This window comes from Chrysemys picta, chromosome 3, assembly GCF_011386835.1.
Source record: "Chrysemys picta bellii isolate R12L10 chromosome 3, ASM1138683v2, whole genome shotgun sequence".
Taxonomy (NCBI): domain Eukaryota; kingdom Metazoa; phylum Chordata; order Testudines; family Emydidae; genus Chrysemys; species Chrysemys picta.
In genome coordinates, this window is record NC_088793.1 from 16,401,080 (window position 1) to 16,424,886 (window position 23,807).

The following is a 23,807-nucleotide window of genomic DNA, read 5'->3' on the forward strand; positions in this document are numbered from 1 at the left end:
TTTTGCAGCAGTCTCCCTAGACAGGACTTTAAAAGACAGAGTTAATTGAGTGCTTGTCAGTGAGAAGACTTTAGTTGTTTCCAAGGAGGAGATGCGCTCACTCGCCTGCCCACACGTTTCAGCGTCAAGAAGCAATATGCAGAACAACACAAGACATTTTAGACATTTTCTGCAGGGCTGCATGGCCTGGTTCTTTTCCTTGGCAAAGCTGATGTCTGCCGATTGGAAAGTGACCAATGCTTCTGGTAAAAATGTGAAATGTCCAACCAGAATACAAGTTGTGTCCCTCTCATGATTCAGTGAAAAAACAGTGTCTCCTTATGGCTTCTTGCAACTTCGTTTGGAAGATTCCCGTATCTTGCAAAGATTCCTGTGCAAACTTTTTGTGCCATGCCAATTTTTGTAAGACATGTTGGACCATATGTTAAACTTCTTTTGCCTTAGCCCTCATTAGTAACCTACTTCCACAAGTTACTTTCTGTGCACTGCTTTGTGGTGTGTTCCCTTGGCCAACCTTGCACAATTCCATGTTCTTTCAATCAGCAATGTCAGCTTTCTGTAGGAAGATCTATTTTTAAGTTAGAACAGAGTTTTTATGTAAAGTCTCTTCACACTCCTGGATGGTTCTGTCTTTGTTTAGTAATTTATCATGCAGCACTATCATGTCATTTGAATCATTCAATTGGTCTATCTCCAATAACATAACAATTAATGAAAGCATACAAAAAGAGCAATGCAAACTTCTGCACCAGTATTTGATTATACCCTATACTTCAGTGATAGTCTGTAGGATCGCTGCATATATGGAACTTTCTCTGTGCAACTGCCAATCATGCAGCTAATCAGGTCTTACAATCATTTAGGCCTTATAACATTCTGACTGACCTTAAAGATTTAACTTCACATTGGTTTCTCAACATATCATTTGAATTTATCAGCTTCTTTTATACAAAACAAACACCTTGCTAGATATACTTTTGTTAAAGCTTAGTTATATATCTTACTAATCAATTTCTATTTTAAATAGACAACACGGTCTGAACTATTTGCAATACATTGTGGTCAAGTTGCCTAGGTGATGAAGCTTCCTCAAACCAAAGGGGTCTGATAGAGAATGCCTTTAACAATCAAATAAAATAAAATACCTAGCTCTTATATAACACTTTAGATAGCTTTAATTTTGATATTGTTTCTTAAACCATAATTAACACATTTTAATGTATTTATCTATATTATACCTTGACACTGCATTGACTAGCATAGCTTGAGCTCTTATATCTCTATTACAAAGTTTAAAGCATATAAAATACCGTAGAAGAAAAAGATAAAAGAGGAAGTTACTTCACAATTTAGCAAGAGATTGTGGTTACCTAGGCAGTTAGCTGTTGTAGTTACTCAACCTGGGTTAAACACAGAAAGAGCATCTCCTGTTTTTTTAACGGTTTAGGCTTAAGTTATGCCAAGATATTAACCTGGGTGGGCGGGTGTCTCTAGCATTACTACTGTTAATAAGCTCTATATGTCCCGCATAATCACGATACAAGAGTGCAGCTTGCTTCTCCTCTGTGCCTTACAAGCTGGTTTGGAATGGCCTTATACCCACCCTGTCCCTTTTCTGGCAACTAGCATCTTCTGGGGCACCAGAAGGGAGCAGGGTCTGTGCTCCCTAGCCAGATCTGAGTGAGTGTATATCCCCTATTGCCAGAGCATCTGAGCAGCTCACAAGGGTCAATGTATTAATCATCACATAAGAACATAAGAAAGGCCGTACCGGGTCAGACCAAAGGTCCATCTAGCCCAGTATCCTGTCTACCGACAGTGGCCAATGCCAGGTGCCCCAGAGGGAGTGAACCTAACAGGCAATGATCAAGTGATCTTTCTCCTGCCATCCATCTCCACCCTCTGACAGACAGAGGCTAGGGACACCATTCCTTACCTGTCCTGGCTAATAGCCATTAATGGACTTAACCACCATGAATTTATCCAGTTCTCTTTTAAACTCTGTTACAGTCCTAGCCTTCACAACCTCCTCAGGTAAGGAGTTCCACAAGTTGACTGTGCGCTGTGTGAAGAAGAACTTCCTTTTATTTGTTTTAAACCTGCTGCCTATTAATTTCATTTGATGACCCCTAGTTCTCGTATTATGAGAATAAGTAAATAACTTTTCCTTATCCACTTTCTCCACATCACTCATGATTTTATATACCTCTATCATATCCCCCCTTAGTCTCCTCTTTTCCAAGCTGAAGAGTCCTAGCCTCTTTAATCTCTCCTCATATGGGACCCGTTCCAAACCCTTCATCATTTTAGTTGCCCTTTTCTGAACCTTGCCAGTATACCTTTTTTGAGATGAGGAGACCACATCTGTACACAGTATTCGAGATGAGGGCGTACCATCGATTTATATAAGGGCAATAATATATTCTCTGTCTTATTCTCTACCCCCTTTTTAATGATTCCTAACATCCTGTTTGCTTTTTTGACCGCCTCTGCACACTGCGGGGACATTTTCAGAGAACTATCCACGATGACTCCAAGATCTTTTTTCTGACAACATCCTTATTTCCCTTCAACCGATGGGGAACCTGGGATCTAATCCAATGTCCACTGAAGTTAATAATAATTTTGAACTCTTCCATTGACTTCAATGGGAGGTGGACCAGGCAGGCTCTGGATATGTGTGCACTGCAATTAAACACTCACAGCTGGCCTGTGCTCACAGGCTGTTTAATTGCAGTGTAGATGTTCAGGCTCACAGACCCAAGGGGGAAGGGTGCCAGACCCCCGGTGCTAGTCCAAGCCTGAATGTCTGCACTGCAGTGAAACAGCTCCATAAGCCTGAGACAGCTGATACAGGCCAGGTACGGGTGTTTAACTGCATGGTAGACGTACCCTAAGAGAAAACTTAGCAAAACTCCCATTGACTTTAATGGTACCAAGATTACACCCCTAGTACTTCAATTCTAATTAGATTCTGGTGATTATGATTTATGTTAAGGGTGGGGAAGGAAGCAGGGCCGGCTGTAGGTTTTTTGCTGCCCCAAGCAAAAAAAAATTTGACTGCCCCCCCACCCCAGCCCTGGGCTCTTACCCCGCCCCCCACTAGTGTCTTCCCCCACCCACACGCCCTGCCGCCCCAGCCCTGGGCTCTCCCTCTCCCCCCCGCACCCGCTGCTGCCCCAGCCCTGGGCTCCCCCTCACCAGGGCTGACTCCGCCCACTCCCCCCTCGCCTCCAGCCAGTCTGGCACTGGCAGGGTCGGGGTAAGCAGCGGGGCTCCCGGGCCGTACCTCAGCCCAGGGTCCCTCCAGCCAGGCTCCCGCCTCCAGGGCCGGCCAGGACCTGGGAGGGCCAAGCCGGAGGACTGCCCTGGCAGGGGACTGAGGAGCCGGGGCAGGATAGCCCCAGAGGGAGCGGAGACCCAGAGAGCGGGACGCGGGCCCCGCACGGCAGCACCCCGCACTCTATGGCCCCGCTGCTGCTGCTGCTTCTGGCCACCCTGCCACAGTCCCTGGGCGGCTCGGGCCGCTTCGCCCAGCCCCAGCTGCAGCGCTGGGGGGCGGCCGCCCTGCGGCATCTGCAGGCGGCTTCGTGTGCCCCGCGGGGCGGCCCCCAGCCTGAGTGTCCACCGCTCGGGGCCTGCCCGGCCCAGCCACAAGGTGCGGGCGCTGCTCCCCCACGGCGCGAACTGTGGCGGCCCCAGGGCGCCCCCCGCGCACGACGCGCTGCTGCTGCCAGGGCCAGCTCTAGGCTTTTGCTGCCCGAAGCAAAAAAACCAAACAAACAGATGGCTGGAATGCCGCCCCTGAAAATGTGCCGCCCCAAGCACGTGCTTGGTTGGCTGGTGCCTAGAGCCGGCCCTGGAAGGAAGCACTTCATTGTAGACCCAGTCCAAAATATATAAATTTACAACCCACATTTAGCAATGATCAGTAGGAATATATGACAATATCTGGTATCCAGTGCCTCGCCCCTTCACTTAACCCTAATCAAGATAAGCTCGTTACCATGCAAAATTGTTTTCTGTGTAGCTCAGTCCCAGACATCATGTTTATTGGTCTTTCTTCCTCCTTCTCTCATCCCTGACTAATAAGTTATAAAGTGCTGTGGGGAAAAAATGTTCTGTGCACCAAAGGGATGTGGCTGTATACACAAGTATGGATGTTGGAAAGGAATGTTTGTGAGTATATTGTTCTTTACACAGGCCCTTGCTTTCTGGCTTATGCAAATATTGCTTTAAATAAATACACTGCAGATTATCTGAATGTCTGGTTCAGATCCATCATACTGTGGCTTGTGTGTTTTCATATTCAATAGGGGCCTCATTAGATGGGTGAAAGTTTCCCTCCCCACACAGAAAGGATTGTGTGCTAACTGGGTGTAGGTTTGAGCTAATATTAGATAAATCCTGCTCAGCACCTGATATCCTGGGAGAATGTGCAGTGCCCGAAGGAAAATTGCCGGTCTCTTCAGAGACATAGCGCAGCTCAAGTGACTCAAGAATCACAAGCCTCTGCGCTCCTATTTCAGAGCATGAAAGGAAATGTGAGGCCTCTTAGATGAATGAACTTCAAAAGTTTCAGATAAGCATCCGAAAAGAAATATGCACATCGCTCATGCAAAGCGCATCTGAACTACTCAGAACTCTTAAAGAGGGTTTGAGCAGAAGAATTTTTGACATAGCCCCATAGACCTAGGTCTTCTCACAAAGCCTCCCTCACCTACATAGTACAGGCTCACTTCTTGCCTTGTGTTGTCTGATGGGAAGGAGGAGAAAAGGCCCAGTGACCTATTCCTCATAATACTCTAGGCTTTGTCTGACCCATGTCCTGTCCTAACCCTGTAGAAGATACTTAGTCCCCTTCCATTTACTTCTTCCATTTGCTTGGGGGGAGGGGGCTGGCAAACTGGGCAATTTATGGGGAGAATGTGACTGGCTCAGCCCCCTGCTCCATTGCTGTTTCTTCTGGACCCTGAATGCCTCATAGGGCTGAGATGCCCTAAGGTGTTCTGCAATAATCAGTGATAGAGTAGAAAAGTTTTCCATGCTGTGGAAGGAAATTTAGAGTCCTGCTCCATGGGGAAAGGTGCAAAGCAAACACACATGCACCTATGTGCTGGATATTTTCCAAACACAGCCCGTGATTCTCTTGCTATGTGTTTGTACAGCACCTAGCACAATGGGGCCCCAACCTCATCTCTGGAAGCTAGCATAATAAAGATGATATTTTAACATAGGAAACAGTTCCACGAAAACTCTAAGTGGGCTGTAGCACAGAGTTTTCCTTAGCAAGGAGGCTATTGTGTTAGAGAGAGGTGAGCTGGCCCAGTAATTCCCTCCCCCCCCCCCCTCATATGTATTCGGTTATTTTACTAGGGTTGGAAGTGAGACTTACAACGCAGTCATTGCCACTATAACCTTTCTTTCTTTTTTGTGAGGATCAGTGCTACATCTGCTCCCCTCCTCCCCCTTTAGCAGAAGTGCCTACAGGTCAGCTTTGCGGAACATTGGCAAGGAATTTTCACCTGCTCTGTGAAAGAACTGACCTTCCAAGACCTGGCACGTGTTAAGAGAGCCAATTTCTGTTTTTCTTTTTGTTTGTTTTTTAAAAGGCAAGAACAGCACAGGTGGACGAGCTTAATTTCAATCAGCTGTTTCCTGATTAAAGTTAGTTCTTTTTAAAGAATGCTACACTATGCTGATATATGCCATCATGTGCCAGCAATGCCCCTCTGCCATGTACATTGGCCAAACTGGACAGTCTCTACGCAAAAGAATCAATGGACACAAATCAGACATCAAGAATTATAACATTCAAAAACCAGTCAGAGAACACTTCAACCTCCCTGGACACTCAATAACAGAGCGGCAATTCTTCAACAAAAAAACCTTCAAAAACAGGCTCCAATAAGAAACTGCAGAACTGGAATTAATTTGCAAACTGGACATCATCAAATTAGGCCTGAATAAAGACTGGGAGTGGATGGGTCACTACAAGAAATAAAAAAACAACAACCTAATTTCCCCATGCTAATTTGCCCCTACTGTTACTCACACTTTCTTGTTAACTGTTTGAAATGAGTCACTCTGATTACCACTACAAAAGTGATTTTTCATCCTGTTGATAATATCCCACTTTAATAGATTTCTCTCGACCCCCCCCCACCGGGGTCCATGCATCTGATAAAGTGGGTTTTAGCCCATGAAAGCTTATGCCGAAATAAATTTGTTAGTCTCTAAGGTGCTACAAGTACTCCTCGCTGTTTTTGCTGATACAGACTCACATGGCTACCACTCTGAAACCTATGCTGATATTGTAATTTTTTTAAAACCACGTGTTTATAAAACAGGAAGTAGGTGTGCTATATATACACACCTCTAGAGTGGAGATAACTTCAAACACTTACAGCCCTTCCAAAGATACAGAAAGACTCAGGCTGGAGAAAGGTAACAAATTATTTTTTTTACAGAAATTATATTGGAGAAAATACTTATTCAGCACTGTCTCACAATGGCTATTTTATTCAAAATCTAAATAGTACCAAAATGTCTTTACTTTTAATTGTATAATTTTAATGTACTAATCCCACAGGGAAACTATACTAATAAATAATATTGTCTGTCTATATTATTCTGATCTAAATTGCACTGGTGTAAATAAGAAATGACTCCCCTAAAATCAATTGAGTTAATCTGATTCCCACCATTGTAATTTAGATCCAAATGTGGCCCATCATCTCAAGGCATTTTCCATGCAAGGATCTTAAAGCACTTTGCACAGTGGGTATCTATTATCCCACTTTGCAAATGGTTAAACTCAGTCACTGAAAGACTGATTCTTCTCTCTCTTACATTGATTTTATGCTGTGTAATTTCCGTGGAATTACCCCCGACTTAAACCAGGGTATCTGAGCACAGGTTTTTCTTCTCTAGAGATACTAAACAACTTGCCCAAGGTATAATGCATACAGTATATTAGACTGTATATTAAATATTTAAGTGAAAAACAGGTTAGTTGTATGTTCTTAGTGAATGGGAAAAAAACCTAAAAGGTATAAATGTAAAACACATAAAAAATAGAAAAGAATGTATTACAACGTAAACTGAATAAACAAACCCTACCAATGACTGTTAGTCACAAAATTATCAGAAAATTCCCAGCATTAAAAACAGGTCAGAAAAATTTCTCAGCTAGGAAAAAAAAATAGTGTTGGGTTGTAAAAACGCAAATGTATGAATTTGTTTCTATCTTCGTAGTTTAATAGATTTTTTATCATTAGGAATTTTTAATATATGATTACAATTTGCATAAAATGGCTACAATTTTCAAACCTGGGTACCTGATGTTAGAGTTCTAGAACTGGAATTTTCAAGAGCACTTAAGGCTCAGATCCTCCAAGGTGTTTAGGCACCTAACTCTATTGAAATTAATCCCATTTACTTGGTATAAAATTGCATTTGGGAGCACAAATATCTTTTTAAGAATCTACCTTCAGTGCCCAGGTTTCAAAATGTTGGATAATATAGTTTGATCGGGACCTATTTATTAATATGGGTGGGCTTGATTGTCAGATCTTATTGAGTGCAAATGTGTATTAGTATTTTAAGTTTGTGAAACAAACATTTAATTTAATTCTAATGCTAGAAATGTTTTGTATCCCTTGCCATACATTTATCTGGGGAATTTCAAGCACTATTCACTAATATGTTAGAATGAACTTTGTATCAAGCCTTGAATATCACAAAAATTCAGCCTCCCTTGGTCTTCTTTTTAAAAGTGAAGATAATGTGTGTACTTAGAGGGAAATCCAGACAACACCTCTGCACCCAAAGATTTCCCTCCCTCTGCAGGACTCAGACTTCAGCCTGCATTATATGGCAGCTTTGCCACTAGCTTTATTTAGCATAGTCTCAAACCCCTGGTGTGATTTTCTTATGTAACAAGACTGGGGGGCACATGGGCTATGCCCATGTGAGGGGCGTGGAGCCCTGTTTGGTGCCGTGTGGGCTCTGTGTAGCAAGATACATAGAATATGGAAGGATAGAGCATGCCAAGGCAGAGATTCTGACAGTGGAGCCTCTGGTCCCTCCTCAGCACAGCCAGGCTAAACTAGAGGTGCATGTGGTAATGTAGCCTCCATAAGCGTACCATTGGCTGGTAGGGAAAGGGACAACGTTTCCCCAGTGCCTAGACCCAGGCTACTTGGTGTGGGTGCTGGGCAGATAATGGAACATCTTCTCATTGCTACAAAACGTGACCATACCCCGCTTGCCTCACCCACACGAACTGAGTCTTTGACTTCAGTGTAGCTACTTCTGCAAATGCAGCAAGCAGAGTCCTGTGAGCAGACTTTAATATTAGAAATGCACTTTAAACCAAAATCATTTAAAACCTTTGCCTCCCACTTGGTCTGGCATTTTCCATGCTACGGGTAATGATATCACTCATGCCTGCAATGCAGGCAACTGTAACCATCATACTGATTGTCTTGTTGGTCACATCATGAAACTGTAGAATGGGAAACAGAAAGTCCTGAGCCACTGGACTTCAATCTTAGCAGGTAACAGGACTCTCCGTTCCCATTTAAAAGCTATTTATTGGTAATTCCTCTGCAGAAGTTGGAATCCTTTGTCACATCGTAATCATTCACAGCAATTATAGATTCCTAGCAGGTCAGATCAGAAGAGATCCTTATCATCTGTTCTGATCTCCTGTATATCACAGGCCATAGAATTTCACCCAGTTTCCCCTGCATTGCGTCCAATAGCTTGTGTTTGACTAAAGCAGATCTTATGTTTGCTTATTGATTTTTATGTTGACTAGTAGCAATTTGTGATCATAGCAATCTGAGGGTGCTTTTCCCACTTGCACTGATGTATCTCCACTGAAGTCAATGGTCTCAACCTAGTTTAAGTGAAAATCAGGCCACAAATATACAGGAAATTTTAGGCTTTAAACAGGAAATGGCTGTCTGATGTATATCAGGATCATATAAATATCAGAGCCTCCTACTCTTGTTTCAAGGAGTAGGAGAATACCAGTTGTCCACTCATTTAAAGTAGATTGTTGCGTAACCCATTTTTGCGGTGTAGTGTGTTAACTTGCTGCTAGCAATTTGCCAGACTGCAGCAGAAGAACTCAGTTCACATCAGGGGGAAAAGTTACAGCTTTTCCTAATTCTTGCTTCTTACCTGTTATGAACAGGTGTAGTTAATTTATTCAGCTGATAGGCATTTACAACTCTGTTTTCTACTTCCTTCTTACGTTTACACATTTAATAGGCATTAGAATTGTTGCGTCCAAGTCAAACAGGATTTCTCAGATCTCTGCCACATTCCTGCCCTACCTAGTTTCTGTGTTTATACAACAGGCTGAAACTAATATTTATTGTTATGTATAATATTGCTCTATGAGCTGAAATTTTCTCTCAATTGGCTTTGTCCTGTGGAAGTCACTTTATCACCCCAAGGGACAATAGTCTGTTTTCATAATCTGGACACTGTGAGGGCAAGCACCATCTGCTATTTCACTCTCAACATCTGGAGTAATTTTAGCCCATGTATATGTTCTGGTATCACAGTGACCTTGCACTGAGTTATCTGTTTGAAGTAACCTGGCCTTATGACCCAGTTTCAATCAAGAGTCCCAACAAATACACTGACCATCTAAAAAAGCAATAGTGCAAAAATAAATTAATAGAGATATCCTATCTCCTAGAATGGAAAGGGACCTTGAAAGGTCATCAAGTCCAGCCCCCTACCTTTACTAGCAGGAGCAAGTACTGATTTTACCCCAGATCCTTAAGTGGCCCCCTCAAGGACTGAACTCACAATGCTGGATTTAGCAGGCCAGTGCTTAAACCACTGAGCTATCCCTCCCTTACGTATGTATGTATGTATTATACAAAGACACAGAGGGAATCATCCCTCCATCTGACAGTGAATAGAGCTTTGTTAAATCCTGCAGAAACACTTCTGTGAATATTCACTCCAATTCTGGTCACAACAGAAAACAAAAAACTAACAAGCACACGGACACATGCACATTTGGTTTTAGCACCATAGTGCAGAAGTTATCAACCCCAAACCCAACTTCCTGGAAAAGTCTGAACGGCTGCTCTGCAGGAGCCATGGAGAAACCTGGCATCTCCAAGGAGTCAGCTGGTGTGAAAAAACTGATTAGTGAGGCTATGTTTCCTAACTTGGTAACCTCTACTACTCATGACACCTGCATTCAGGGTATCCCTACTCAGTATGAGGAATATATTTTTAATGTGTGAATGTAGCAGGGCTGATCAAATCTAGGAGATGATGGCATATTAAGAGCTTGATTTTCCTCACACAAGTTTTACTTTTGCATATCTTCACTGACTTCAGTAACATTAGAGTGAGAGCAGAATCAGGCTCACAGAGTCTAGACATAGAAAAAAAGATTCAGTAGGAGTCATCCAGCCAGTCTCCCTGTCAGTGCAGGCTAATTAAGGGATCAGGGAAAATATCTAGTAATGGGAAGACAAGAAGTGTAGAGACCTGATCTGCTTGCCTGCTTTCTGATATGACACCTTCCTCCCCAACACATGACTAGAGCTATGTGAGAATTTTTCATGAAAAAAATCATTGACAGAAAATGCAGTTTTCACAAAATCAACATTTTCTGCAGGAAAATATCAGTTGTGCCATAATTTTTTTTTTCAGTCAGGAAAATCAAAGAAGCATTTTGTTTTGAGTCAGGTTGACCCCAATCAAAATATTTTGCTTTGTCAAATTGAATCAAATTGTTTCGTTTCAGGTAAATTCAACATTAATCTATGTCCATTTAAGATGCTGCACTGCCTCATGGCAGTTGTAGTTTGGGTGCCTCATGCACCCATTCTCTTCTGTTGGTTGGGCTCCCTGGCTGGACTACATCTCCCATCATGTATCCCAGTCTCCCCTCTGAACTACCATGGTGCATCATGGGAGGTGTAGTCCAGCCAGGGAGCCCAGTCCATAGAGGAGAATCTGGATGAAACACCCTGGAACTAAAACTTCCATGAGGCATTGCAAAAGCTAAGGTGGACTTAGTTCAATGTTGAAATGAACTAAAATGAAATGTTTCAACATTTGATTTTTTTTAACTTTCTGTTCAATAAGAAATGTTGATATTCTAACTTTTCTACCCAATTCAGGGCGGGGAGACGGGAATTCAAAATATCAGAACTTCCCATATAGCAGAAATTCTGAGGGGTGGGAGAGTTTGACCAGCTCTACACCTCACCCACTTCCCTGCTTCTGATTTCTGACTTCAGAATTAGGGAAAGCAAGTCAGCCATGATGGCATAGGGCCAAACTGGGAAACAGTGGGGAGTTTGAGCAATCAGCAGTAAGGAAGCAATACAGAAAAAAGGCAACTAGCAGAGCAGGAGAAGGGAGTGGAAGAACATTAACAAGGAATGGAGTGCTATGTGTAAATTGGTAGAGGACTGGGTCACCTGTGGGAGTTGATATGGGAGAGGAAGGGCAAGGAACTGAGGACTATTATATCCATCTAAGTGCAGCATGGGTTAAAACAGCACCTCTCTCCTGCACACAGCTGTTCAACGCTATGTTTTTTGAGGAGAGCAGTGGTGAGATCCTGATCTACTGCATCACTGAACAAAGGCTCCTTTAATAAAGTGAGGAGAAGACAGGCAGGAAACTGCTGCACATTCAAGTTATTTCAAATAAGAGAAATGGAGACAAAAGAAGATTTTTCTCATTAAAATGTTAGAACCCAAGTTGCCTTCATCCCTAATCACCCCGTCTTGCTCCAGAAATAGATTCCACTAACAAAAATGCTGCTTCAGAAAAATGCTGCTCTTTGACAGCAAAGAGACTAAATGACATGGTATTTATTTTTTCCCCAGAGATGGGTCTGCTAACTGTGATCGTATGCCTTGCTGCACTGCACCAAGCTGTTGGAGAGGTATGAACCTTCATTTCTATGCAGAGGAATAGAAACAGGCTGAGTTTTGTACTAAACCACCTCCAAAATAGTTAATTGCCTGGAGTTCCATAAGTACAGATGGTATTTGACCAGTACCCATTACTTCAGCATGTACTCTAAGCATCTCCACATTTTTCCCTTCAAAGAATCCACCCTTATTTATTTAAATACTTTCCACAACTAAGGTCTGCTTCTCCTCTCACATTAGTCTTATACTGGTGTAATTCCACTGAGTTCTAATGGAATTATATCTAATTTAAACTGGTGCAAGCAAGAGGAGAATCAAACTTCGTCAGTATGGAAATGCTGGTGCTGTAGTGCTTTCACCAGGACCCACTATTTTCTGGAACTCCTTCCTAGCACTTTGCCATCCTAATGGAAACAAGCAGGAAAGCAGGTAGTTTACTGCTGGCTGCTTCTGAAGGCACTGCTTGTTCACAGAGGACAGACACTTCATAGCTATTCACATACAGAGCACCTTCATTTATCTGAATCTCAGCTATTCAAAACTCCCTGTTGTCCATGTCCCCTGATACGTCCTCTGACACCTATTAATAACATTGGAAATTCCCACAATGATCTGAAACATCATTTGCATGCATTCAGCATCCTCCTGATACTCAACTCCAATTCTATTTTGTTCAATAAAACTGTTTTCTAATCACAGATTAAACTAAAATGCAGGCCACAATGGGCTCCATAACAAACTGGGTTCATTCATTGCTCTTTTGTTAACTGCACTGTCCCCTCAGGAATAGAATACTTTTTTTTTTGCCCCCTTTAAAACGTTTTTCTTTCTTTGAAACTGATGTAGACAGTTGCACACAGGATCTCCATTGACATCAGCATTACAGAGCAAATCTCTGATTGCTCTGATCTCAATGCTGTATACTAAATACTGTACAGTAGAGATGAGAATTAAGGGTCCCATTTTGGGACATTTCAATTCAAAAACGTGTAACGTTCCAGTTTTCCAACATCTTTTAAAATTATATTTCTGATCCTTCTCCCTATTAGTTGTGAGCCACACCCTTCTCTTCACTGTGATACTGACAACAAACCTTTCCCTGGCAGGACATGAGTCGTTTCACTCTAAAGCCATTTAACTTAAATGCCAGGAATCCACTGAGTGCTGATCCAGATGTGAGCTTTTCCAAAGTAGGGAAGTGTTTGGGCCCCAGCATCTTGTTCAGCCCAGTCTAGAGACAGAGGCTAGTTGCAAAGTTTGATATTGGATCCACATCTGTGCTTTACAAACATTCAGGGATGTTTGGATCTGGGGATGCAGTTCAGGCCCATCTATGCATTGCCAAAGCCAGCTCTGGGATCAAGAGGGTCAATTAAGGAGAAAAGGGAATTCACCAGCAGGTGAAAACAAAATGGGTCATCACTGACTGGTGAAGTAGAAGGGGAGGGATCAGCAAGATAGGGATCACCACTGACTGGTGAAGTGGAAGGAGAGGGATCAGCAAGATAGGGACCACTGAAAATAACATGCTAAGGGAATGTGAGGGAAGGTGCTAACTAGTGGGAGTGGCAGACAGAGGTGACTAGATGGATGGTATAGAAGGTATCAGTGGAAAGGAACAGTGTAAAGCAGCCGGGGAGCAGGGAGTTGATGAACTGGTTGAATGGAAGGGAAAGCCAGAAAAGCCAGGGAAGCAGGAGGCAGAAGGAGCCAAATATGTGGGCATTAGGATAGACAGTGGGAGGGGGCAGAGTCAGAAGAGATTGACTGGGGCACCAAGAGACAGATAGGGAGTTTGGGAATCTATTGACTGGGGAAGCAGAAGGGAAGGCACTAAATGGAGGAGTGGGGGGCTGAATGCTGAGAGATGGGTTTTCTGCTACTCATTAAAAAGACAGAGGAAGGAGAGCCATTTACTGACAGTGCTCCATAACCCCAGGGGATGCTTCCAAAACCAATGAGAGCCAGTTAAACAGATCCTAAGAACATTATGAGTACAGTATAATCATCAAACAGTAGTTGTTAAAATAGTCAACTGGGATTATAGGTTAATGCATTGAGTGTGGTGGGATTTGGCAAACAAAAATGAGACAAAACTTTTCCTGTGATTTTTCACTTTAGAAGCCAGCTCTGGGTTTTTCTGCTTTGTCTCGTTTCAATGTGGATAACCAAAAGGTGATCGTCGACAAGCATAATGACCTTCGGCGAGCAGTGAATCCCACTGCCAGAAACATGCTGAAGATGGTAAGCTACATGGCATTGCTGTTCCTACAGATCTGAAATGTTTCCCATTGTCACAGAGTGGCAAACTTGGCCCTCAGAATCCTTTCCATGATAAAGTGCAGTTTTCCCACTAAGCTGGGGAAGTGTAAAAGGGTGGGAGAGAAGCATGTCCTTATGGTTGGCCATTGGCCTACGCACTGGTAGGCCAGAATCTACTCCTGTAATTGACTTGCAGCAGAGCAGAGGAATTGTTTCAAAACCACTGAAGTGACTTAGGAGCCCACGTGCTATTGAAAACCCTACCCTTCACCTCTGTGCCTCAGTTTTCCCATCTACAGAACTGAATTAATAATATTCACCTACCTCCCAGGGTCACTGGTAGGGTGACCGGATGTTCCGTTTTTAAAGGGACACTCTCGGTTTTTGGGACTTTTTCTTATATAGGTGCCTATTACCCCCCCACCCCCTGTCCCGTTTTTTCACAGTTGCTATCTGGTAATCCTAGTCACCGGGAATCTTACACCAATAATATTTCTCTATTGTGTTGAGATCTTTGAATGGAAGGAGCTCTAGGAGACAAATTCCAGTTCTTGTGCAGGAATCTAGTACATGGGCTCTGCACCACTTATGTCCCATTTAAGCCCTCAAAATAAGGCCTGAGTGGTGCCTAGGCCTGGAATAGCAGATGCTGTCCCTCCAGGCCCCCTTTGCAGGGATTGCCAGCTCCTGGATCTTTGTGTGCTGAAACTGTGCAAAAAAGGCTTGCCTCAACCTATTTCTAATGTACAATACGGGTTTCATGTCCTTTATGACTGCCAAACCATTATTAAAGCAGGTTGGAAACTAGTTTACAGACCTTTCCATTGGACTTGGACATTGCTACCATCACAAACCACTGCACTTTCAGGGCTAGGCTCTAAACTATAGAGATTTTGGTTTATTCATTGATGGTGACAAGAGGGTCACCTCTTAGATTGTGGGGCTGAGGAGTTTTCCTCTAAGGGAACAATCTACTTCAAATAGGTAGAAGAAATCTTCAGGACGTTATAACATTCAGCTAATATAAACCAGCCTAGATCCCCAGCTAATATAAACCAGCCTAGATGCAATGACTTCCATGGGGCTATTTTGACTGACACCCACTGAGTGGCCAGGCCATAATCTCCAGATGTGTATTTAGTTCTACATTCACTATTGCGGATTGGTTTTACCAAAAGGTAAATATGATATTTCTCCTTGTTTTCTTAAGGTATGGAATCCTGAAGCTGCGAACAATGCTCAGAGATGGGCAGATCAGTGTAAAATGTCCATCAGTCCTAGCAATGAGAGAGTCGTTAATGGTAAGTGAAGAGTAATTATAAATTATGAGTGATTGAAATAACCATCTGGAGACTTACAGGTACAACCATATTACTGCAAAACTGTTATTTTAGCAGAGCAGGAGCACTGATATATAGGGTTACCATATTTTGTGCCTCCAAATGGAGGACACTCCACGGCCCCCGGCTCCGCCCCCAGCCCCGCCCACACCCCCGCCCAACCCCGCCCCCTCCCCAAAGTCTCCGCCCCCTCCCCTATTCGCGGGAAGCCTGAAGCAGGTAAGGGGGGTGTGGGGGGAGGAGGCGCGGCCCAGGCTGGCCCCCCGGCGTTTCCAGCCTGGGTCAGCTCGGGCCCTGGGGTGCCGGCCCCGGCCGACCACCCCCGGCCCGCCCAGCACTGCCGGCCCCCGGCGGCCCGGCGCACCCCCTGGCTCCCGGCCCCGCGGGCCCGGCTCCCCGCCGGCTCCCCGCGGGCCCGGCTCCCCGCGGGCCCGGCTGACCCGGCTCCCCGCCGGCCCAGCTCCCCGCGGGCCCGGCTGACCCGGCTCCCCGCCGGCCCGGCTCCCCGCGGGCCCGGCTGACCCGGCTCCCCGCCGGCCCGGCTGACCTCCCGATTTTCCCGGACATGCCCGGCTTTTGGGGATTTCCCCCCGGACGGGGATTTGAGCCCCCAAAAGCCGGACATGTCCGGGAAAATCCGGACGTATGGTAACCCTATATAGGACAGGTTGAGATTTCCCTTCCAGATCCATATAGTTAGAGGTCTATAATGCAATAAAGGAAAAAATTCACTTGTGTTGAAACTTTACACACACAATCTCAGCCAGAGAGTGAATGTTTTCTTCACCATGGAAAAAATTGCTTCAAACTTTTTTTTCTTCCCATTTGCCCCCGCCAAAATCCATAGGGGAGAGGAATCCATTAATTCTGTGTGCCGTGTCTTGACTGCTGAGACATGAAGCTCTTTGGGGAAGGACTGTCTCCTACTAGGTCATTAGAGTGCCCAACACAATTAAACCCTAATCTCTGTTAGGGCCTTTAAATGCTATTGTAATACAAATAATTAGTAAAGTGGGACTTAGAGTGATGCACAAGTTTTGAATGAGTCTTCTGAACTGGGATGAATTTTACAAACAAAGAAGTTTGCACAGGTGGTATGTACACCATAATCAGTTATTGGAGGGGGGGGAGACTATTTTACTCTAATATTTAATGGTAGCCTGTTAATCCAAGAACAGGTGGTATCTTTTAACTAGAAATCAGTGTTATTTTTAATCTGCCCTTCTCATCTAGTATTTTAATGAGGTGCTTCTAGTTTAAACAGTCTGCAAATGAATATCTCTGGGCATACAGGGCTTGCTCCAAAGCCTATGGAAGTTAATGGGACTCTTTCTATTGTCTTCATTGGGGTTGGATCAGGTCAATAATTCCCTTCTTAGAGGTACTGGCTTATAGGTACTGCTTTGTTCAGACTGGAAATAAGGTGTACATTTTCAACAGTGAGGTTAATTAACCATTGGGACAATTTACCAAGATTGTGGAGGATTTTCCATCTCTGGAAATTTTTAATCAAGACAAAATGTTTTTTTTTTTTTCTAAAAGATCTGTTCTAATTCAAACAGGAATTACTGAGGGGAAGTTTTATGGCCTGTGCTATACAGGAGGTCAGACTGGCTGATCACAATGGTCCTTCTGGCCTTGGAATCGATGAATCTCTGATTAGACACAATGCCCAGGGTGGAAATATGGTGGTTAACCTAACTGTAGGGTGCAACTCACATTTCTGCTATTCCTACAATCTCTCTCCTTGTCCTCACACTGTCTTGAAACTGCCTCATTTCTATTTTCAGGTGTCTTCTGTGGTGAAAATATTTTACAGGCAACTTATCCCCAGTCTTGGTCTGATGCAATCCAAACCTGGTATAATCAAGTGTCTAATTTCAAATATGGTACTGGAGCAATCAAAGACAATGCCCCTATTGGTGGCTACACTCAGGTATGGAGATGAATGACAAATTTCCAACAAATGAAATATTGTTTTAGGAAGAAAAGTGATCCCAGTCTGGAAATAAAATCTATGTATGTGAGCACCCATGCGTCCCCATCAAAGTCAATGGAACTGTGTCTGTGTAAATAAGGAAAGTTAGGAGTCTGTACCTCTAGAAACTTATTACTATTATCTGTCATTCCCTGCCTGGTCCAAAGTTCACTGAACTAATTCAGAGTCTTTCCATTTACTTCAAAGGGCATTGGATCAGGTCTTTAATAAGATATATTCCAGCAGAAAATTATGATATTTTGATATTTTTCTTCTTCCCAACATGGGACCAAATGTCAAAGTATCTTAAATTACTAATAATATACTAAACTGTGGAATGACAGTTTCTGGAAAATGTTGATTTGGAAATGTCAAAGCAACACATTTCAAAGCATGGATTGGAAACAAAACATTTATTTTCTTGTCTGAAAAATCATATAGGTGCTCTGCAAAAGATGGTTGGTCACGTGTTTCAGTCTCCTCCTTCTCCCAACTGCTAAATTGCATTTTTCAAAAAGCTAAATATACAGAAATATTTCCTTGATATTACTTTTCCATGTAAGCAATTGCTACAGTTCCCACAGGGCTGTTATGGGTTCATGAACTGAAGAGCTGCTGTTCTGTGAGCTCATGAAGGGGCTCTCAAATAATCCATGATTGAAACGAAGCCTTGCTGATTGAATGAACTTATTTTCATGCCTGCAGGTGGTTTGGTATCATTCTTACCAGATTGGATGTGCAGTTGCCTACTGTCCTCAGAATAAGTGGCAGTACTTTTATGTTTGCCAGTACTGTCCCGCGTACGTACCAATATATATTTCCTTTAAGTTGAAACACTTTTTAAGATGTTTTGAAACCTTCTAGGTAGGGCTGTCAATTAACTGCCGTTAACGCGTGCGATTAATGCACAGCACAATTAGCGTGTTAATTTTTTTAATGCGTGTTAATCGCAAACCCTCTGGGCAGGAGGGCAGCATGAGTTGCTCGGAAGAACCTGTCTGGTCAGGTGCAGTAACACAAGGTGCCACCAGAGGGTGGGAGGAGAAGAGGCTACAGAAAGTAATGTAGGTCTCATCCCAGCATTTTTAAACTAAAAACAGGACGTCCAGGGGCTTGCCAGAGCAGCCCTCCTCCCCCTTGCAGGGCTCGCCCGAGCCACCCTCCCCTTGCCTCCCGGGGCTGGGGCTAACTCCCCCTCACCCTGTGCCACCCACATCTGGGGCTGCCCCTCTCGAGCTCCGCACTGCCCATAGCAGGGTCTCCCCCTCCCAGCCCTGTGCTGCCCACAGCTGGGGCTGACCCCTCCCCCCATGCCGCCCAGGGCTGGGACTGACCCCCATCCCGAGCTCAGGGGCTGACCCCCACCCCGAGCCCTGTGCTGCCCGCAGCTCAGGCAGAACCCTCCCCCCAGCTCTGCACTGCCCATGGCTGGTGCTCAATTCCCCCTCCCCCCGGCTGAGGCTAATCCCACCCTCGAGCTCCGTGCCTCCCCCGGCTGAGGCGGATTCCCCCCTCCCCATCTCTGCGCTGCCCAGGGGTCAGTTCTGAAGCCAGCACTGCCTGCCAGCTGCAAATTTCTCTGCTTGCCCGCTGGCAGGCAGTGATGCCTTCAGATGACCCCTCGGCATTGCCACCTCTCTCTGCTCTGCCTTGCCGCCGGGACAAATGCCCAGTTTTGGCGAAGAAGTAGGGACGGCTGGGACAGAGCTGAAAAAGGGGCCTGTGCTGGCCAAAACAGGATGTATCGTCACCCTAGCCAGCCCGGGCCTATTGTTCCCGGCCAGCCCTTCACTCCCAGGACCAACCCCCCTGCATCATGCCCCATTGCCAGGGCGACTCTATGTATTTTGCTGCCCCAAGCACGGCAGTGAGGCAGCCTTCGGTGGCATGCCTGCGTGAGGTCCGCTGGTAACGCGGATTTGGCGGCATGCCTGCAGGAGGTCTGCCGGTCCCGCACCTTCGGCGTACCCGCCGCCGAAGCCGCGGGACCGGAGGACCTCCCGCAGGCATGCCGCTGAAGGCAGCCTGACTGCCGCCCTCACGGCGACTGGCAAGCTGCCCCCCGCGGCTTGCCACCCCAGGCACGCGCTTGGTGCGCTGGTGCCTGGAGCCGCCCCCGCCCATTGACCCTAGCCGGCCGCTCGCTCTGGGAGTGCCCCATAGAGAACATGGGCCTGGCAAGCTCAGCCTCCCTGCACCAGCCTCTTCTCCCCTGCAGTATGATGAGTCCCTGAAGTAAAATCCACCCTCCCTTGCAAGCAAGGGCTCACTTAGCTGAAGGGAGCCCACCTAGCTCAGTAAAAGGAGGTGAGCCCAGTACCAGAAACCACCCTTTCAGAAGCAGCAGCAAGACACCTCCCTCCCCCTCCTCCTGCACAAGTTATTGCTTGCTCCTCCCCATTGTCACCCCCTGTCCTCCCAGACCCTCCTCCTGCACAAGTTATTGCTTACTTCCCCCTGCTTTTGATTTAGTTGTAAATGAATATTCAGAGGGAGAAGGGGGTATTTTAGTATTTGTACACCTCTAATACTGACCTACCTCAAAGGGGTACTGTAAGGGTTATTTCATTCCTGCCCACAACATATTTGGAGGTCTTTGAATGGAAGGTGCAGAGGATTAATTGTAAAAAGCAACAGAGGGTCCTGTGGCACCTTTAAAACTAACAGAAATATTGGGAGCATAAGCTTTCATGGGTAAGAACCTCACTTCTTCAGATGCAAGAGGATTAATTGTGTTACTGTATATTCTATACAAGGACCAAATTATTATATTGAATTATAAAATATTATAACCACAGAAATATGTCTTTCTTTCCTTTCAAATAGAACATCTTATATCCAAAGCATAATTTGAACTAAAACAGGATTGTTTAGGAGCAGGTTTCACACACAATCTATGGAATTAGTCCTAAATTATACAGTATGTTAACTTTATTTTAAAGGGATATATTATGTTTGGGTTGCTTTTTAATTTCAGAGGAAATAATGCAGCAAACTTATCTAAACCGTACAAACAGGGACCAGCGTGTGGCGATTGCCCTAATGCCTGCGACCGAGGACTCTGCAGTAAGTTAATGGTTTTTTGTTCTTTCCAAATCTTCCCTGAAGAAATAAATACAAATGCTAGATTACCTTGGATAATAATGAAGGTCAAGATTTTGTCACAGTTATTTTTAATGAACGACACAGACAGGTCACAGGCAACAAACAAATCACGGGAGCCTGTGACCTGTCTGTGACTTTACTAAAAATAACCCGGGGGGCAGAGCTAGGTAGGAGGGAAGAATGACAGCTGGAGTCCCATGGGGGAGACTGACAGGCCAAGACCCACAACCATGGGGGGGACAGCCCTGGCTCCAGTGGCCACAGCCTCCTGAGCTGGTGGCAGCTGTGGGGCAAGGGCACACAGTCCCAGCTCCAACCACAGGCACACAGCCCCAGCTGCAGCTATGGGGGGGGAGAGAGTCTCACGGCCCTGGGAAGCCACGAGAGGGGGTGCATGGCTCAGGCTGCAGCCCGCACCGCAAACCGTACAATAAAACCCTCTGGCATCTCTCAAACTATATAAGTAGCTATTTTGGACAATATTTAATAAATAAGAGTCCCTTTAAAACAGCCATGGGTAAAGTAAATCCCATCAGCTCTGTCCTAGCACTAGACATACATCAGTGGGCTATGTAATCTAGGTAGTGCTCGCAGTGCCCTCTGTTGGAGGCCTCAGTACTCTATATTAAGTATTCAAGCTAAAGTTTTTCAGCCCTATACACTTAGGGACACACAAACCCAACACACACACAAGCTGGTGGGTTACACATATGCATAGAGCTCTGCATATGCATTGGAGCTTTGCAGGCCGCAATTAAGTGTGAACAAAAGTGTGTATATGGTTAAGTGTGCAAATAGTTTTGCCTTCCAGTTTGCATTCACCCCCCTCCCACTCCAGTCTCTGAAACTGAGAAAAATAATAATTCTCTACTTCACTGTACTTTGTTGTGGAGCTTAATCTATTAAAGCTTAAAGAACACGGAGATCTTCAGAGGACAATACCAACAACAATTTGTGTTCAGAACAATAAATGCCTAACAAAAATGAAAATAAACCGTCCTATTCTTGGTACAACCTTACAGTTCAGTCCTTTTGTATCTCCACTAACTTCAGTTGATTTGTACCATGGTTGATTTTGGCTTGTTACACTGTATGATATGGCTGATCTTCTGTTTCAAAGTGATATTCAGTAAATGCCAGTGACCAATACCTACCCTGGCCTAAGCATAACTTTGATTCTGCTTTCACTTACATCAGTGTAACTCCACTGCAGCTAGTTTAATGGAGCTCAGAATGAGGCCCACCAGGTTTTTGTGGGTACAAAAACAGAGAGGCAAACAAGACTACATAGGTTTATGAAGACAATGGATTGAAAAATACATTTTGAAAGGGAAACAATTAACTGATCAGGGCCGGCATTAAGCTGATTCCCCCGATTCCCCTAAGAGGGCGCCGCGCCTAAAAATTAATTTTTAATTTTTTTTTACATACCCAGCAGCGAGCGGGGAGAGGGGGTCCGCTCTGGGGCTTCGGGGGCATTTCAGCGGCGGGGGTAAGGTCCACTCTGGGTCGTCAGCAGCATTTCGGCAGCAGGGGGGTCCTTTGGTGCCGTGGAAGACCCGGAGCGGACCCCCCACCACCGAAGTGCCATCGAAGCCCCAGATCACCGCCGGGTATTCGAATCGGCCCCCGCCATTCATAGAGCCGGCCCTGTAACTGATTTAGGACTGACTTATCCCTTTATCATCTAACTGTTTACCATTTGGTTTATTTCAGCCAACCCTTGCAAGTATATGGATAAATACACAAACTGTGGCACCTTAAAAGAGCTCTTTGGCTGTAGTCATTCTATGGTGAAGGAAAATTGTCCAGCTTCCTGCAAATGCACCACTGAAATAAAATAATATCCTGCTATCCATCACTTTCTCTTCCTTGAGATTGTTTTATTTGATAGAGAAAAGAACCCAGGATAAAACAAAAACAAAACCATTCCCAATATTTTCATAACCGCTTCAATACTGGATAAAACAGTGATTAAGTTGTGCTCTGCATTATGTGTTAGCTGTCCTGAATATTGTTCTGTAATTGAAACTATTTCCATAATTACTTTAGATTATTCAAAAATCTTATTTTAGCTATCAATGAGCATAGGTCTATTCCAGGAGTGGGTGGGTGAGGTTCTGTGGCCTGCAATGTGCATGAGATGGGTCCCTTCTGGTCTTAAAGTGTATATGAGTCTACTTCAAAGCATGGAACTCCCGCTGAATTTTATTCTTAAACAGGAAATGGAGTCATAATCTACTTGACTATTTTTTGTATTGCACATTAAATTTCAGTTGATTTGCCGCTGACTTTTTCTGTGATTATAAAATGAATGTAATCCTGCTAAATAAAAGCATTGTTTAACTCCATCATTGCAAAGTAATTCTTGCCTGTAATTCTTTGCCACTGTGCATGTAATATTCCACAAAGAATTTAAGCCAAAGAATACTTTCAATTAAGCTTTACTTATTCAAATTACCTCTCCTTCATAACAGCAACTGATTCACCGAAAATATTATGTGAAATCATTGAAGAAGTAGCAAACAGGACAAATACATGTATTACTCGTATACATTTAATTATCATAATGATCAGACGTCAATGTTTCATGTTCTTCAGGCACCTCCTAACTATATTGTAGTTGATCATTAGATGGGGATAGTGTTATACCTGAGCAATGGTTACAAATCTACACATGGGTATTAAACACATTGTATTAAAGCATGAAGTATTCCAAAATTTTTATAGCGGGTATCATTGAGGGTCTGATGCCTGATACGCAGGGTGTGTTGCAGTGCAGTGCTTTGTATTTTGATGAGAGAATAGTGTACAGAAGACACAATAGAAAGGGTCTCCTTGAATTCAATGGCCATAGAATTGGCCCACAAGTTTGACTAGCCTTCAGTTTCCCATTGATAAAAAGGGGACAATGATATTTCTTGATCTCAAGGGAATGTGAGGTGCTTGGGTACTATGTGATGGGGACTTATCTCTTGTAGAGGAGCACAAACCTTGTCCCATTCTAAGGGCCTTGCAGGTGCTAGTTTCCTAGATGAGGGGAAGGTGGGTATGGGGCTATAGGCCTCTCCATACCAGTTTGGACAACTTGTAAAGCACATCAGCGGCCCAGGGCCTGAGCTTAAACTTGATCTAACAATGGACAAAGTCAACACACATCCCTGATCTTGGCTGTACAGGTGTACTCTG

At 44.4% G+C, this 23,807-nt stretch overlaps 1 protein-coding gene across 1 annotated transcript; it reads left to right on the forward strand.

The window, feature by feature from the left end:
* Window positions 1-6,361: 6,361 nt before the first annotated feature.
* LOC101942760 (serotriflin-like) lies at window positions 6,362-22,969 on the forward strand. Its single transcript, XM_024108374.3, has 8 exons — window positions 6,362-6,447; window positions 11,886-11,944; window positions 14,055-14,177; window positions 15,406-15,496; window positions 17,326-17,471; window positions 18,219-18,313; window positions 20,491-20,579; window positions 22,335-22,969. Exons 2-8 carry the CDS (start codon window positions 11,888-11,890, stop codon window positions 22,460-22,462), a joined length of 729 nt encoding a protein of 242 aa, XP_023964142.1. The 5' UTR covers window positions 6,362-6,447; window positions 11,886-11,887; the 3' UTR covers window positions 22,463-22,969.
* Window positions 22,970-23,807: the final 838 nt, after the last annotated feature.

Excerpts from the sequence above, each read along its gene's own strand:
- LOC101942760 (XM_024108374.3), top strand. The coding sequence starts at position 11,888 with ATGGGTCTGCTAACTGTGATCGTATGCCTTGCTGCACTGCACCAAGCT. Across the intron at positions 11,945-14,054 it reads TGCACCAAGCTGTTGGAGAG|AAGCCAGCTCTGGGTTTTTC; the intron begins GTATGAACCTTC and ends TTTTCACTTTAG. Across the intron at positions 14,178-15,405 it reads CCAGAAACATGCTGAAGATG|GTATGGAATCCTGAAGCTGC; the intron begins GTAAGCTACATG and ends TGTTTTCTTAAG.